Source organism: Trichomycterus rosablanca, chromosome 23 (assembly GCF_030014385.1).
Source record: "Trichomycterus rosablanca isolate fTriRos1 chromosome 23, fTriRos1.hap1, whole genome shotgun sequence".
NCBI classification, from domain to species: Eukaryota; Metazoa; Chordata; class Actinopteri; order Siluriformes; family Trichomycteridae; genus Trichomycterus; species Trichomycterus rosablanca.
Window position 1 is genome coordinate 15,423,519 of NC_086010.1, and position 15,731 is coordinate 15,439,249.

Here is a 15,731-nt window from a genome sequence, read left to right on the forward strand (position 1 = left end):
ACTCGTTAGAAAGCCGATCAAGCGTTTCATTGACAATCATCTGTGTGACGCAAACTGAATAAACGCAAATAACAGCATTTCTTACTCAAAATTAAAATCAGAAGGTGTGATTGGTTGAGAAAGCAGTTCTTTTAAGCATTAGAGCCAATTCTGTGGGAGTGTCCCATTCACCCCAGTTGTTCCTGTGAAGTGCACTACGTAGGGTGTTCCACCTTTTTAAGTGAGATTCCAATAGTCACACGTAACTAATGTTAACACATGCTGACGCTAGGGACTCTTGTTGTTTACGAGTCATTTTCTTGCGAGTCATGAGTCGAGTCCGAGTCATTTGAGTAGTATTGAGTAGATCTCTGGTATACTTCTTCAACATAGTAGTCTAGTACTACAAATATTGATCCACCACTGGTACCGCAACCGCTCGTTCCACAGACTCATGTGGGTCATCTTGCCCTATTTACCAGAATATGTTCTGTAACCTAATATTTTACTGAATACTGTTCGACTCCACCATTTTTTGTGGTCATCCCCAGGCAATGATCTGACCCTCAACGGCCTCACAAAACAAATACAACCAGTGATTTAAGACTGAATACAAAATGCCGAGTGGTTGCGAGCGTTAACCAGACAACCCACTGCCGGCAAATATTTATCCAAACACTTAGAAGTAAACAGGACTGTGAACAAGCTAAAAGCAGCCGGGGTCAAATAGAAAAGCGTAGTAAACACAGTATGGTAATGGTGGGCTTCAGCTTCCTCTGCTTGTGTATAGTATGGAAGATCTGACTCACAGCAGAGACAGAAACGTTCCAAAACGACACAGATTAAACTTGCTCTGACGTCTACAGCCAGTCCCCTTGCTTTTCCAAAACACTTATATTGGCCCCATTTTACACACAGTACGTCATGTAATCTGATTCACTCACAGGGAACTGTGTGTGTGGTGTACAGTGAAAAGCAGGTGCATTGTCTCTTTCAACCACCAGGGGGCGACAACAACTGCTGTTCATTTTTTCACTTTCAAGTCCTACACACAATGTTTATTTTATCAGCTCCACTTACCATATAGGAGCACTTTAAAGTTCTACAATTACTGACTGTAGTCCATCTGTTTCTCTGCATGCTTTGTTAGCACTGCAGTGACACCAACATGGTGGTGGTGTGTTAGTGTGTGTTGTGCTGGTACGAGTGGATCAGACACAGCAGCGCTGCTGGAGTTTATACTCTATTAGACACTCCTACCTAGTTGGTCCACCTTGTAGATGTAAAGTCAGAGACGATCGCTCATCTATTGCTGCTGTTTGACTTGGTCATCTTCTAGACCAGAGGTCACTAACAGGCGGACCGCGGTCCGGGTCCGGACCCAGAAGCTGTCCCATACGGACCCGGACCTACAGCCAAAACAGAAAGTTATGATTTGAAACCTGACGGAGCGCTTCTGTTTTAACCGGCGCAGCTTCTGTACCATTTACGGTAGCGGTTTAGTGGATGAGAAAATGCACAGACACCAGAGATCACGTGACACCACTCAGCCAATCAAGTCTGTGCATTCCAGTCGGTAAACACTGCAACTCTACAGATGAGAGAGTTAGAGGCGAGTTACATGTGAAAAGACGGTGGAAAGAAAAAGAAAGATAGCGAACGTAGAACAAACGAAGGGAGAGATACAGATGACTGTGCAGGAGAAAGTTGAGAAAAGACGAGTGAGACAGGAGACAAATAGCGCTCTCCAAAAAAGAAACGTGTACAGCGAAATTACAGCATTTAATCCGTGATGGAGAGACTCATCTCTGTTCTTACTTCCCACTGGAGCACAATTTATTTTTATTTTCTCCTAATTTGATAAGAGAAAGGTTTGATAAGGTGGGGTGGTCCGGGTCCTCTCTGTGTGGAGTTTGCATGTTCTCCCCGTGTCTGCATGGGTTTACTTCGGTGCTCCGGTTTCCTCCCACAGTACAAAGACGTGCAAGTGAGGTGAATTGGAGACACTGAATTGTCCATGACTGTGTTGGATATAAACTTGTGAACTGATGAGTCTTGTGTAATGAATAACTACCGTTCCTGTCATGAATGTAACCAAAGTGTAAAACATGACGTTATAATCCTAATAAACAAACAGACATTTGATTTGACAGTCAGTTATTGATTACATGCAGATGTTGATACAACTACTAGGCTACTTATATATAATATATATCAATATATATTATATGTTATGCAGTGATAGCTCAGTGGTTAAGGTACTGGACTAATAAACAGAAGGTTGCCGGTTCAAGCCCCACCACCACCAAGTTGCCACTGTTGGGTCCCTGAGTAAGGCCCTTAACCCTCAGTTGCTCATTGTGTAAGTCGCTTTGGATAAAAGTGTCCGCTAAATGCTATATATATATATATATATATATATATATATATACTGTATATATATATATATATATATATACTGTATATACTGTATATATAGTTAAACATTCCGGGCCTTTGCTTCAAGAAATTTTCTCTAACTGGACCTCTTCAAATTTTAGTTGAATACCCCTGTTCTAGACCTTCATCAGTGGTCACAGGACGCTGCCCACCGGGTGCTGTTGGCTGGATATTTTGGGTTGGTGGACTATTCTCAGTCCAGTAGTGACAGTGAGGTGTTTTAAAACTCCACTCATACCAGCTCAACACACACTAACACACCACCACCATGTCAGTGTCACTGCAGTGCTGAGAATGATCCACCACCCGTATAATACCTGCTCTGTGGTGGTCATGTGGGAATCCTGACCATTTAAGAACAGCATGAAAGGGGGCAACACAGCATGCAGAGAAACAGATGGACTACAGTCAGTATTTGTAGAACTACAAAGTGCTTCTATATGGTAAGTGGAGCTGATACAATGAGGTGTTTTTAATGTTATGGCTAAATTTATTACAGGGCCGCACAGAAAGAATGAATAATTAGAGATCGCTACAAGAGCAATTAAATTTCCAACACTCTTCAGGTGTTATTGTCATATATCACCACTAGGTGGGAGCAGAGCCTTCTTGCAGTGTAAAAAGCTTCGAATTTACACTGATTTTCCATTCTATAGTTCTTCTATATTAAATCCTCCCGCCCCACCGGTCTGTGAAGTTATATCTTATATGAAACCGGTCCCGAGTGACCGCTGTATTAGGCCACTCCTCTACTCAACTCAACTCAAGCAACGACTTTATACAATAATTACTGTCAAAGGTCAGCCTACCTTGAGTTAGCGGGATGGGTCTGGTCACAGGGACTCCGTCTAGTGAACAAAGATGTCCGCAGGGGTTGAGAATAATGACTCCTCCTCTGTTCTCGATGATACAGTGCTCGGCTTCGATGCCGGGGCCGTTAATGGTGATGTCCTGAGGCACAGGGGCGTCATCACGGCCGATGCGCGTTATTCCTGCAACAGACGGAAAACGAATTGTACGTTTTAGTAAAATGAATGCATGTATATGCATCTACAGTATATGGTCTACTTATGCTGTGCGTGTTCAATTAGCTAGAGACGATGCAAATGAAGCTATTTTACTGTGAGGTAAAGTGCTCGGACCCCTGAGGCTTTTCATTAATTGACTTTGTTTATTGAATTTTCTACTGGATCAAAGACTCTGGACTCGTTTGTTAGGAGAGCAGAAACACGACCGTATTTGGTCACAGACGCCGACCGAAGTTTGTGTTCTAAGGAAATGGTCTGTGCAAAGATGGCATGAACATCAGTCAAATTTCAAATCCATTATCATCTCCCCAGGTCGCACGTAAGTCGCACGCACAGCAACTTCAGACTCGACTCGGACTCGTTTCAAATGACTCGACTCATGACTCACAAAAAATGACTCGTAAATAACAAGAGTCCCTAGCGTCAGCATGTGTTACGTGTGACAATCAACCCGTTTTGGCCGTCTTAACCCGCAACGCACACAATGGGTAAATGTTCCAGCCAGCTTCCGGCGTAGTGATGAAGCATCGCTCCCTACTCCCTACACAGTTTGAAGTTCACTTAATCTGAACATTTTCATCACCTTCGGATTGGAATTTCACTTAAAACGGTGGAACACCCTACGTAGTGCACTTCACAGGAACAACTGGGGTGAATGGAACGCTCCTACAGAATTGGCGCTAATGCTTGAAAGACGCTTTCTCAACCAATCAGACCTTCTGATTTTAATTGTTAGTAAGAAATGCATTGTTAGTTATTTGCATTTATTCAGTTTGCGTCACACAAGATAATTGTCAATGAAACGCTTGATTGGCTTTCTAACGACTTCGTGTTTTACTTCACAACCGGGAAAAGTTTGGAGGTTTTTAATTATAAGCACATTTACAAAATAACGGATTCTATTCCTAATGGGACACATGCTTATAAATTTAATAGCATCTGGAAGAACATAAGCTCAGGTAAGCAGTGGTTATGATTTATTTATTTTTTTGCTGTGTTTTGGATTTTGGCCGCTGTGCCGTGATTTATCGCACTCTTTTGTTCTGCAATGAAAACAAAACGTATCAGTTTAAGCTTTTAACTGGAACCTTCTTGTTACAGAAATTACATTCATTTGCACAATGACTAGGAAAGTAAAAGCACGAAGTAAAACGGAAAAATGAATTTATGATATTTAATAGCACTGTATAGGTACCTGACATTAGTAAGTACGAGATTCCTATTTCAGTTGTCTGGTCCCAGTTGGGTGGGGTTCTGCAATGAGGTTTTAAACAGGGGGTCAACAGGATAAACTCTGCCCAGGGCACAAAAATGCGCTTGTGCCAGCCCTGTTTTTTTTTTTTTTTTGCTGACAGTGTATGTAGCTACATCACAGTATCAGAACTCCGGAGTTTTACTTTACAGGCTTGTGCTGGAAGGCTGGAAGGCTGGAAGGAAGTGAGGTGGACTTATTGTCCTGTCTCTATTCTGACCGAATATCCCATTTCCTTTCTCTGTCTCAGACTGGATTCCTGTCTGAATAAAAATGGGGACATGAAGCGTGCATACTTTCCAGCCAGCTGGTGGAAAGTGAAATAAAATAAAATCCAGGTCACTTATCATCTTTTTAATATAAAAATGAATATGAATTTCCATCCTGTTTACACTATTAATAAATTAAATTTTTTTTTTTTACTCAGATATAGAGATGCGTTTATCTTCCCTTGGGCTTCTGTCAGCTCTAACAATACCTGTCACATGCATCCTGTGTTCCACAGACCAACAGTGACAGTCTGTGTTATTTTAAAACCAGTGCAGTATGTCTAAAAGTATATGGACAACTTTTCTAACAAGTGGGTTTGGTTAATTAGGCACATATATTGCAAACAACTAAATATAAATGCCCAGAATTTAGACATGATTGACATAAAAAAAATAATTGCCAGGGCTGCTCAGGTGGCGCAGCAGTAAAACCACATGCTGGGATCTTGAATACATCATATCGAATCTCAGCTCTGCCATCCGGCTGGGCTGAGCGTCCACATGAACAACGATCGGCCTGTTGTTCATATAGAGGCGGGGTATTAAGCCGGATAGGGACTCCTCGTGACTGATGCAACTACGGCCTCTGCTGGCTGATTGATGCCGCCTGCACAGAGGCGAGGAAAGACTGCGGATCAGGGTGCGTCTTTTTCTCCTGTTTCACTTTTAAACTTGTGTTATAGCTTGAGGTGCTTAACGTGACTTAATGCATTTAAAGAACGACACAGGAACACCAAACCTCTATTAATTATTACTGCTCATAAGTTCTCTCCACTAATGAAATTCCTCGCTCGTTGTTTTAGTACAATAAGTCACATTAAGCAGTTTTGAACTCAAGATTAAGCATCTCCACGATTAAGAAGCATAAGGAAACAATAAAGAAGTAAAGACAAAGTGCAGTTTTTTTTTAAATTGTGGTATTTTCAGTGTATAAGTGTCAAAAACAACCCCAATATTTCACATTAACATAAAATATATGCAGTTCTACGGGACCATGGAACGCATTAACAGGTTTCCCATTCATCCTTATGGGAGAAAATACCTTGAAACTCAACACCTTTTAAACTCAACGCCACTCCCATTTCAAGGTACCGCTGTATTATATATTAAACAGTCAATTAAAATCAGGCAGCCACAACTGGCCAGGGTTAAAAGAGACTCCAAAAGACTCAAAACATAGGACTACACTGAACCACAACGTGAGCCATTATCTTTAAATGAAGTGAATCTGAAAAGAACTGAAACCTAGCAGTGTGTCTGGTTTAAATCAGTCCTGCGAGGAAGAGTGGAAAAACAGCCAATAATTAATAGGGTAATTCGTTTTCACACTTACCTTCCTTCAGAGGTAGTACAGTGATGGCCACACTGAGCCTCCCGCTGCCCAGACTGACCAGATGAGGCGTGGCTGTTTGTACTTTCAGGCCTTTTCCCGTGTCGATCAGATCCAGTGGGGCACTCTGGACACAAATCAACAACTCAACTCAATCCAAGCAGTAGCACACGTCTCCTCCGACCCCTAGGTGCCCTAGTAAGTTGCTCATTGCAGATTAGCTCAATATGATATTGAAAATATGGGAAGCATTTAACCTTTAATTGAAGTGTAGTCATTACTTGTTTACCTTTTAAGCTTCATCAACGTTTAGGACCTCCTAAGCAATCATTCCTGACATTCTTTTTCACTGAGATGTTAAGCGACCAAGCCAAATTCGTCCTTTATCAACACTGATAAGGTTACAGAAATACAAATACCTTTGTACACTGTATGACCGAAAGTATACGGACACCTGACTAAGCTTGTTGGCCGTTCCGATCCAAAACAATGGCCATTATTATGGAGATTCAGTAGTTAAAACCATATTTGTAGAGTTTCAAATCATCTCAGAGGCTTCCACAGTTCCTTCCAGGCCATGACCACCACCTAATATCCAGAGTAACCGCTGGGAGAGACTCAATAAGGTCCTGGTGGGTTGTCACAGGTATCTGGAGCCACTCTGACTGCAGTGCGTCCCACAACTGTTGGAGGGTATGGGGGGGAGAATCCATAGAGTGAAGACAACAATCAAGATGTTCCTACAGATGCTCAATTGGGTCAAGTCTGGGGAATTAGGTGGACAGGGTAGTACTTGGAAGTCTTGGTCATGCTCTTCCAACCAATGTCTTGCTGGAAAATCCCATCCGGCCCAAGGAAGACAATTGTTCCCATGGTACTTTTACCCATGACAGCAATGAGGGATATATGTGCAGACAGCTTATTGCACACCTTATACACCCACCAAGCCAGCTCACGAAACATGACTTCCTGCAAGTAGGATGGTCATAATAACGTGACTTGACTGTGTAGATGAAAGCATGTGACTTATATATATCTTAATCAATTAAATTTATACACCTGTTAGCAATATGTGTGGCTGAAACCTTTGAATTCAATATCTAGAAGGGTGTCTACATACAGTACCAATGGATATAGTATGTAAATTAAGCAATGACTTTGAAAACACAGTATCCTCACCTTTGGAGACTTGAGGCTTTGGTCAGACTCTGGTTGGGAACAATCTGTGTCAACATCCTACAAAAAAAAACACACATCACATTGTTTAAAGCCTCAGAACTGGTAAATGTATAATAGCTCATAATAACTCATTTTCTAGACACGTTTCTTTGTGTCTAACGTGCAAAAATTCAGGTGTTCCAATCACTTCCATGGCCACAGGTGTATAAAACCAAGCACCTAGGCATGCAGACTGCTTCTACAAACATTAGTGAAAGAATGGGTCGCTCTCAGGAGCTCAGTGAATTCCAGCGTGGTACCGTGATAGGATGCCACCTGTGCAACAAGTCCAGTTGTGAAATTTCCTCGCTACTAAATATTCCACAGTCAACTGTCAGTGCTATTACAACAAAGTGGAGGTGATTGGGAATACAGCTACCAAGTGTTAGGCCACATAAAGCGGATGCTGATGCGCATAGTGCACAGAGGTCGCCGACTTTCTGCAGAGTCGATCGCTACAGACCTCCAAACTTCACGTGGCATTCAGATTAGCTCAAGAACGGTGTGTAGAGAGCTTCATGGAATGGGTTTCCATGGCCGAGCAGCTGCATCCAAGTCTTACATCACCAAGTGCAATGCAAAGCGTCGGATGCAGTGGTGTAAAGCACGCCACTACTGGACTCTAGAGCAGTGGAGACGTGTTCTCTGGCTGGCAATCCGATGGACGAGTCTGGGTTTGGTGGTTGCCAGGAGAACGGTACTCGTCTGACTGCATTGTGCCAAGTGTAAAGTTTGGTGGAGGGGGGATTATGGTGTGGGGTTGTTTTTCAGAAGTCGGGCTTGGCCCTTTAGTTCCAGTGAGAGGAACTCTTAATGCTTCAGCATACCAAGAGATTTTGGACAATTTCATGCTCCCAACTTTGTGGGAACAGTTTGGGGATGGCCCCTTGCTATTCCAACATGACTGCATGCCAGTGCACAAAGCAAGGTCCATAAAGACGTGGATGAGCGAGTTTGGTGTGGAAGAACTTTCCTGACCTCGACCCGATAGAACACCTTTGGGATGAATTAGAGCGGAGCCAGGCCTTCTCGTCCAACATCAGTGTCTGACCTCACAAATGCGCTTCAGGAAGAATAGAATGGTCAAAAATTCCCATAAACACACTCCTAAACCTTGTGGAAAGCCTTCCCAGAAGAGCTGAAGCTGTTGTAGCTGTAAAGGATGGGCCGACATCATATTAAACCCTATGGATTAAGAATGGGAGTCACTCAAGTTTATATGCGTGTGAAGGCAGACGAACAAATACTTCTGGCAATATAGTGTAGGTCTAGGAGACTCTCTGCAAGGGCGCGCAGATGGTACAGCTCTCAGTTACTATACTAATATTGTTACCCTGCACCACACTACCAGGGTAAAACAATAAAACTGTCACATCAACTCTATAACCAGACTGTGGTCCAGATGTAGACCATTCCTGCTGCTAATGATACTACAGATTGGAATTGTACGTTCTCAGATCAGCCCCCAGGGGTAACGCTGTTTGAAACCAGATAAGGAATTACTGATTTGATTAAATGACCCAAAGACTGGACCGATTCCACACTGCCAGTAGCCCAGAACAAACTCAACATCAAACATAAACACCGAATATTACACACAACGACTATCAGACACAGCGTGACACGGGGTGGAATGTGTGTGAAACAGTTCTGAAGGAGTATAAAGAGCCACTGGGAGTGCTCGGAATGCGATGCCAGGGGTGGAACGGTGAGAACAGACAGGCCTCAATACGGTCCAGTCACACTGTAGTTGTAGCGGGCCAAGGAGAACAAGCTGACCACATTGAGCTGGGGTTAGGAGTTCAAGCCAGAGCAGATTTAGATGTATGCACATCCATCTGGATTTCTGCCAATTATTACTATACAGTATAATTATTAGAATTTGCATCTCAGCTCTGCTACAGGTTGGATGGGCGCCCCTTACCCCTGCTGGGTAAGAGCAACAGAATATCAGAAAGCTGAAACTCTAGATTATGACCAATAATGACCAGAACTCAGTTAAGATTTATTGAAGCCCAATACTTTTGGATCCCAGAACACCCATCCATGTGAAACATTTTCAGCTTGTGCACGTCGATTGCCAACATCAATTCAGACCACACATTTCTTAACAGAGTTCAAATCTGGAGACCAAACCAGTCTTGGCAAAGCAATGACTTTGTGTTCCCATTTAAGGCGCCAATGTTGGTGAAGGAACTCCTGCCAGAAGCAATCAGATTCTGGTCCTAAATATCTGAGTCCTTAGGTTTTCAGGTTGCTCGTAGTTTGACATGAGATTTAGATTAAATAGATAAATGACCAACCTCCACTCAACCATGTAGAACATCTGGGGGGCCTAATTGAGTAGCATTGTATATAGAAAAGTGGGTCTCTAATCTTCACAGCTGGTCCCACAGGACACCTGACCATGAGATTGCTGGACATTCTATCAAATCAGTGGTTTCAACAGCCTCCACTCCTCTTTGGGATTTGGAAAGGCCTTCCAGATTCCAATCTGGTGCCCATTCAGTCAATGGCACTGTTGTTGAACAAGAACATCCTGGCTTACAGTTGATGTCTTCATCCCAGTGGTGTTCACTGGGATTGTGGTCAACTCTATGCAGGCCAATAGAGTCTCATTGGCCTCAAACCCAAGCAGAAACAGGCTGGACAAAGGAAGGGCACCAAAAGTTGCCACACAGAAAGTGTCCACATACAAAGTTTGATCCCAGATGATGGCGCCCTTCAAAGATGGGCCTTGATTTCTTGGTGTAATTGATGCTAAAGTCCTCCAAGAAACGTTCTCCAAATATGATGACAAGGCAATTGTAGCCTAGTGGTTAAGGTACTGGACTAGTAATTGAAAAGTCGCTGGTTTGAGCCCCACCACTGCCAGGTTGCCACCGTTGGACCCTTGAGCAAGACCCTTAACCCTCGATTGCTTAGACAATAAGCTGTCACAGTACTGTAAGTCGCTTTGGATAAAATGTGCGTACAATTGGTGCAAGACTCTCCAACAGTGGGCCACATGTAGGTCGGACACACAGAGGTATGACCAGCATGTCTACACACTTCAGGCTCAATTAAATCCATTCACTTTGTGGCCTGTGGGACCAGCAAAAGATCAGAGACCCACTGTTCTATCTACACTGCCACTCAATTCGGTCCCCAGATGTTCTTCATGGTTGAGTAGAGAGTCTTGAGTCTACAAGACAAGATGTTTGTCCTACCTCCTCCTTTTCCTCCCTCTGCCCTGTGTCACCTCTGTTTCCTCAGATTGAGAGCCGGCTTCCCACATGAGGTCACGGCTGTTCAAACATTCTGCTCTCCCCCCCTCATGCCAGACTCCAGTCTTTGTTGTTTATTGGCTTAATCTACTTCCTCGTAAGCTGCCAAACACAACATGCACAGTTCACTGGGTAAAGCAGAGCAGAGAAAACGAAAACACGCGAACATAGGTTCCTAAGGACCTGAAGGTCAAGAAGCTCAAGAAGGTGTTTGCCAACCACTCCGAAAACGGTTATCAATAATTCGACCTACTTTCTGACCCTGATAAGATAAGACCCGCCTTGTTCTCCTCTTACAGGCAGGTAGGCATGTTCCTGCAGGACTAAGCCAGTGTTATGCAGGCTAAAGTCACTCAGGTATGTCACCCCCAGGATGCAAACATCGCTGCCAGACAGATTCCTCAAGCTTATCAAAGCCACTGAGGTGTACTGTAGCACCGATTTAAGTATGCCAGGAACAAGCACAATTTAAGGATACCTAATGAAGGTGAGCTTAGGACTCAAGCAGTGATTTATACTGTATATTACTGGTTCGGCTCTGCTACCAGTTGGCTGGGTGCCCTGTAGGAGGCATTTTTGGCTAATGCCTGCAGCAGACAAAATTGGCTTCCAGGCTGCTGGGTGGGAAAGACCGGACTGAGGGGTTGGATTATCACCGCAGCGACCAAACATTTTTATAATGATCCTCAATCACAGAGTTAAAAACAAGGAAAACCCCAAACAAGGAACATAGTCTCTGATGTTAATTGCATGTAAAATTAGGGTGTTGGTAGCACAGATAGGCGGTGAGATAGGCAGTGGATCCCTTGATTCCAAAATAACATTTATTCCAAGAATTGATGAGAGATCAGGAAAAGAACCAACACGCCAACACAACAGCAATAAGATCTGATAAGACATTGGGCAGAAGCTTTAAGAGGAAATGGTTGGTATAAATAAATGTTTGATTTCTTATATTAATGGAGGGTTGGACAAACTGGAAATTAAATGATCAAAGCGTAGATGAGGAGACGCCCATTCTTGATTAGACACCATTAAGACTCAGGCAGCATGGCCAGCAGGATTAAAAAAAAAGGAAGCTGTCAGTCAACCCATGAATGTTTTCTTTGCCTTCTGGCATCTAATCTAACCCAAACAGTGGATTGAAACGGGGCCACATTCTAGGTCATGTTAGACTGTTTGAGCCTGGAGGGAACTTGGCGTTGACTTTTTTCAGAATTCAATAAAAACAACTCCAGCCGTAATAGCCGGTGTGTTTCTATTTGACCAATGGTTTCCAATTTACATGTACTTGGGTAAATGGATAACCTTTATTATTTATGTCTTCTATAAGTAGCTTAGCTTAAGTACATAAACAGATACTTCTTACTATATTATTTATGCATTCGCCTGACACACACTCCCGCCACAGCGTTCGCAGTCCAACTTCTTATTCGCCCATACTTGCGTGGATTCAAGAGTGAGAGCAGTCCCGCGCACTGAGAGTCACGCACCGACCCTTGCATTCCTTCCACCTCTGTACAGGCGCCTAAGGGTACTAACCAGGGTCACTACACAGCATCGAAGACCCCCTTTTCCCACCCAGAAGACTCACTTTCACTCACTTTCTTAACCGCTTTTCCAATCATGGTCGCAGGGGCGGTGCTGGAGCCTATCTTAGCTTTTCAATGGGCACAAGGCACACAGTAACACCCTGGACGGGGCGCCAGTCCATCGCTGGGCAGACACACATAGACACATTCACCTATAGGGCAATTCAGTGTCTCCAATTAACCGGAGCTCCCGGCGGAAACCCACACAGACACGGGGAGAACATGCAAACTCCCCACAGAAAGCCCACCCAGAAGACTTTAGTGGCCAATTTTGTCTGCTGCTAGGGTGCGCCCAGACGACCGGTAACAGAACTGAGATTCGAACTTGTGGGTTTCAGAATCCCAGCTCTTGTGTTTGAGGTTGAGTTTCTTCTCATTTTCCACTGGGAAACACTAAGCAGGAGGTAAGTATACCATAAACAGGGCACCAATCCATCTCAGGGCTTCATCCTACCCTCTTGACTGCGCAGACACGCGGTCGGACAATTACATCGCTGAGATTTAAACCCGGGTCTTATCTACAATTATTAGAACACATACTTCTAAGTCCATGAAAATACTTATTAATTGGTGTAGAAACCACGAGACTAGACCTCAATCCTACTGAACATCTTTGGGATGAATTGCAGACGCCAAATACAAGCCAGTGTCTGAGAGGGGTGGTCGAAACAGCCTAGCCACTGGGATTAGCACCTGTCAGTGCGCTCATAGTGCCAGTCCCAAGCCCAGATAAAAATAGGAGGGTGGGATCAGGAAGGCACACACTGTAAAAACTGTGCCAAGTCCTGTATAAGGATCAGCTTCATAAAGGAGCATTGAAATGTAGTGAAACCAAATATTCCCGAATATTAATACTGAGCTTTACAAGAGAATGTTTTGAATTCCAAAATAGCCTAACCTTCATTTAACCTTCCAATGTAAGCAAGAGAACCAGACAAGAAAATGTTTTTACAGGTGTACGAGGCTAAGAAAATAACATCCTAGTGATCTGACCTACGGCTGAAACCGCCAAAATAAACCTGAATCAAATATGTAATACAATTTAATACGTTTGTTCAGATTTCTCGCTGCTTAGGCCTGTCACGTCATAGTAGGAATTCAATTTGAGATATAATATTAACTGCACTCTGCATTTTGTTGTATAAACACTGGCCAAAACTATGTAGACACCCCTTCTAACTATTGAGTTTACTGGTTTTGACCATGCCTATAATAATCAAGGGCAGATGGAATACATTTATTTGTTTGTGTTTCTTCCACATATTCCACTTGTTTGGAATCAGGGCACAGGGCCAGCCATTATACGATATCCCTGGAGCTGAGGGTTAAGGGCCTTGCCCAAGGGCCCAAAAGTGGCTGCATGGCAGAGCCGATATTCCAACTCACAATCCGACTAATGGCACAATGCTCTACCCACTAGGCTACCACTGTGGGTTTGAGGTGGGTCCAGTACCACTCAAAAGAATACACCCTAGAATACATCTCAAAACACCAATGCACACTCACACAGACCTGAAGAGAACATAAAAAACTCTGTGCGGAAAATGACTGAAAGTAGGGAAAATAAAATACTTTTATTTAATCATATAAAATAATCCTTTCTTTATAAAATCAAAGTTAAAATAAAGTCTCACAGGCAGAAGTAATAATAATAATAATAATAATAATAATTAATTATAATAGTAATAATAATAATAGTAATAATGATAATAATAATAGTAATAATAATAATAATAGTAATAATAACAATAGTAATAATAATAGTAATAATAATAGTAATAATAATAATAATAGTAATAATGATAATATAATAGTAATAATAATAATAATAACAGTAATAATAACGTTAATAATAGTAATAATAATAATAATAGTAATAATAATAGTAATAATAATAATAATAGTAATAATAATAATAATAATAATAGTAATAACAATAATAATAATAATGATAATAATAATAGTAATGATAATAATAATAAAGTTACCCAAATTACCTGAATTTACCCACTACTTTTAGTTTATCATAAAAAATAAACATTTCTTAATAAAATCAAAGTCAAAATAAAGTCTTACCAGGCAGAAGTAATAATAATATTAATAATAATAATGTTTTTCTTAACACCAGGTTACCCAAGTTACCTGAATTCACCCAATACGTACTTTCTTTCATTATAAAATTAAAGTCAGAATAAAGTCTCACCATGGCAGGAGTAATAATCGTGATAATAATAATAATAATAATAATAATAATAAGTCTCACCATGGCAGGAGTGTAACTGTGGCTGAACTCAGGTGCGCACTTACTCCAGCAGTTCCTAAACTTCACATCAAACAGCGGATCCAGCACAATTCCTCATAAAGTTATTCCGTCTACATTAAGTTTCGGGTCGTGTTGAAAGAGACTGAGGTCAGTTAAAGGGGGTAATAAGTGAGAGGAGGTGGAATTTAGGATGTGTAACCGGGACTGGACGCGCCTGGTCCCGCTCCGCTTCACTCCTCCAGCGATGGAATGCGCCACAGCTGGAACGGACTCAGCGCATGCGCGGTGGGAAGTAACTGGGTCTGATCGCCTCTATTGTTATTACTACTGTATATTAAAATGACGATAAAAATGATAATAATAATAATAATAATAATAATAATAATAATAATAATAATAATAATAGCAATAATAATAATAGTAATATTAATAATTAATAGTAATAATAATAATAGTAATAATAATAATAATTAATAGTAATAATAATAATAATAATAATAATAATAGTAATAATAATAAGTAATAATAATAATGATAGTAATGATAATGTCAATAATAATAATAATAATAATAACAATAATAATAATAGTAATACTGTAATAAAAATAATAATAGTAATGATAATGTCAATAATAATAATAATAATAGTAATAATAATAATAATAGTAATAATGATAATAATAATAATAATAATAGTAATAATACAAATAGTAATAATGATAATAATGTTAGTAATAATAATAATAATAAAGTTACCCAAATTACCTGAATTTACCCACTACTTTTATTTTATCATATAAAATCATTTCTTAATAATAGTAATAATAATAATAATAATAATAATAGTAATAATGATAATAATAATAATAATAATAGTAATAATCATTTCAATAATAGTAATAATAATAATAATAATAGGTGGCACAACTTCATACTAATGCTCATGATTTGGAAATGGAATGTTCTACAAGCTCATGGCTCAAGATCATTGCCAAAAGTATGTGTAAATCCTCAAGATTGGAGCAATTACAGCGCAATTAGGTATCTGTTCAAGTTATTGCCTCACTGACCCCATAAAAATGTCAACACTGCTTT

At 41.1% G+C, this 15,731-nt stretch overlaps 1 protein-coding gene across 1 annotated transcript in view; it reads right to left on the reverse strand.

Moving 5' to 3' along the window:
- Positions 1-14,675, reverse strand: part of phldb2b (pleckstrin homology-like domain, family B, member 2b) — a 59,598-nt gene extending 44,923 nt beyond the window's left edge. The window contains exons 1-4 of the mRNA XM_062985809.1: positions 14,637-14,675; positions 7,477-7,533; positions 6,301-6,424; positions 3,228-3,410 (exon numbers count right to left, since the gene is read on the reverse strand). Of these exons, the coding sequence (XP_062841879.1) occupies positions 3,228-3,410; positions 6,301-6,424; positions 7,477-7,533; positions 14,637-14,639 (367 nt within the window). The 5' untranslated portion in view covers positions 14,640-14,675. The remainder of the gene's footprint in view (positions 1-3,227; positions 3,411-6,300; positions 6,425-7,476; positions 7,534-14,636) is intronic.
- Between the last annotated feature and the right edge of the window lie 1,056 nt (positions 14,676-15,731).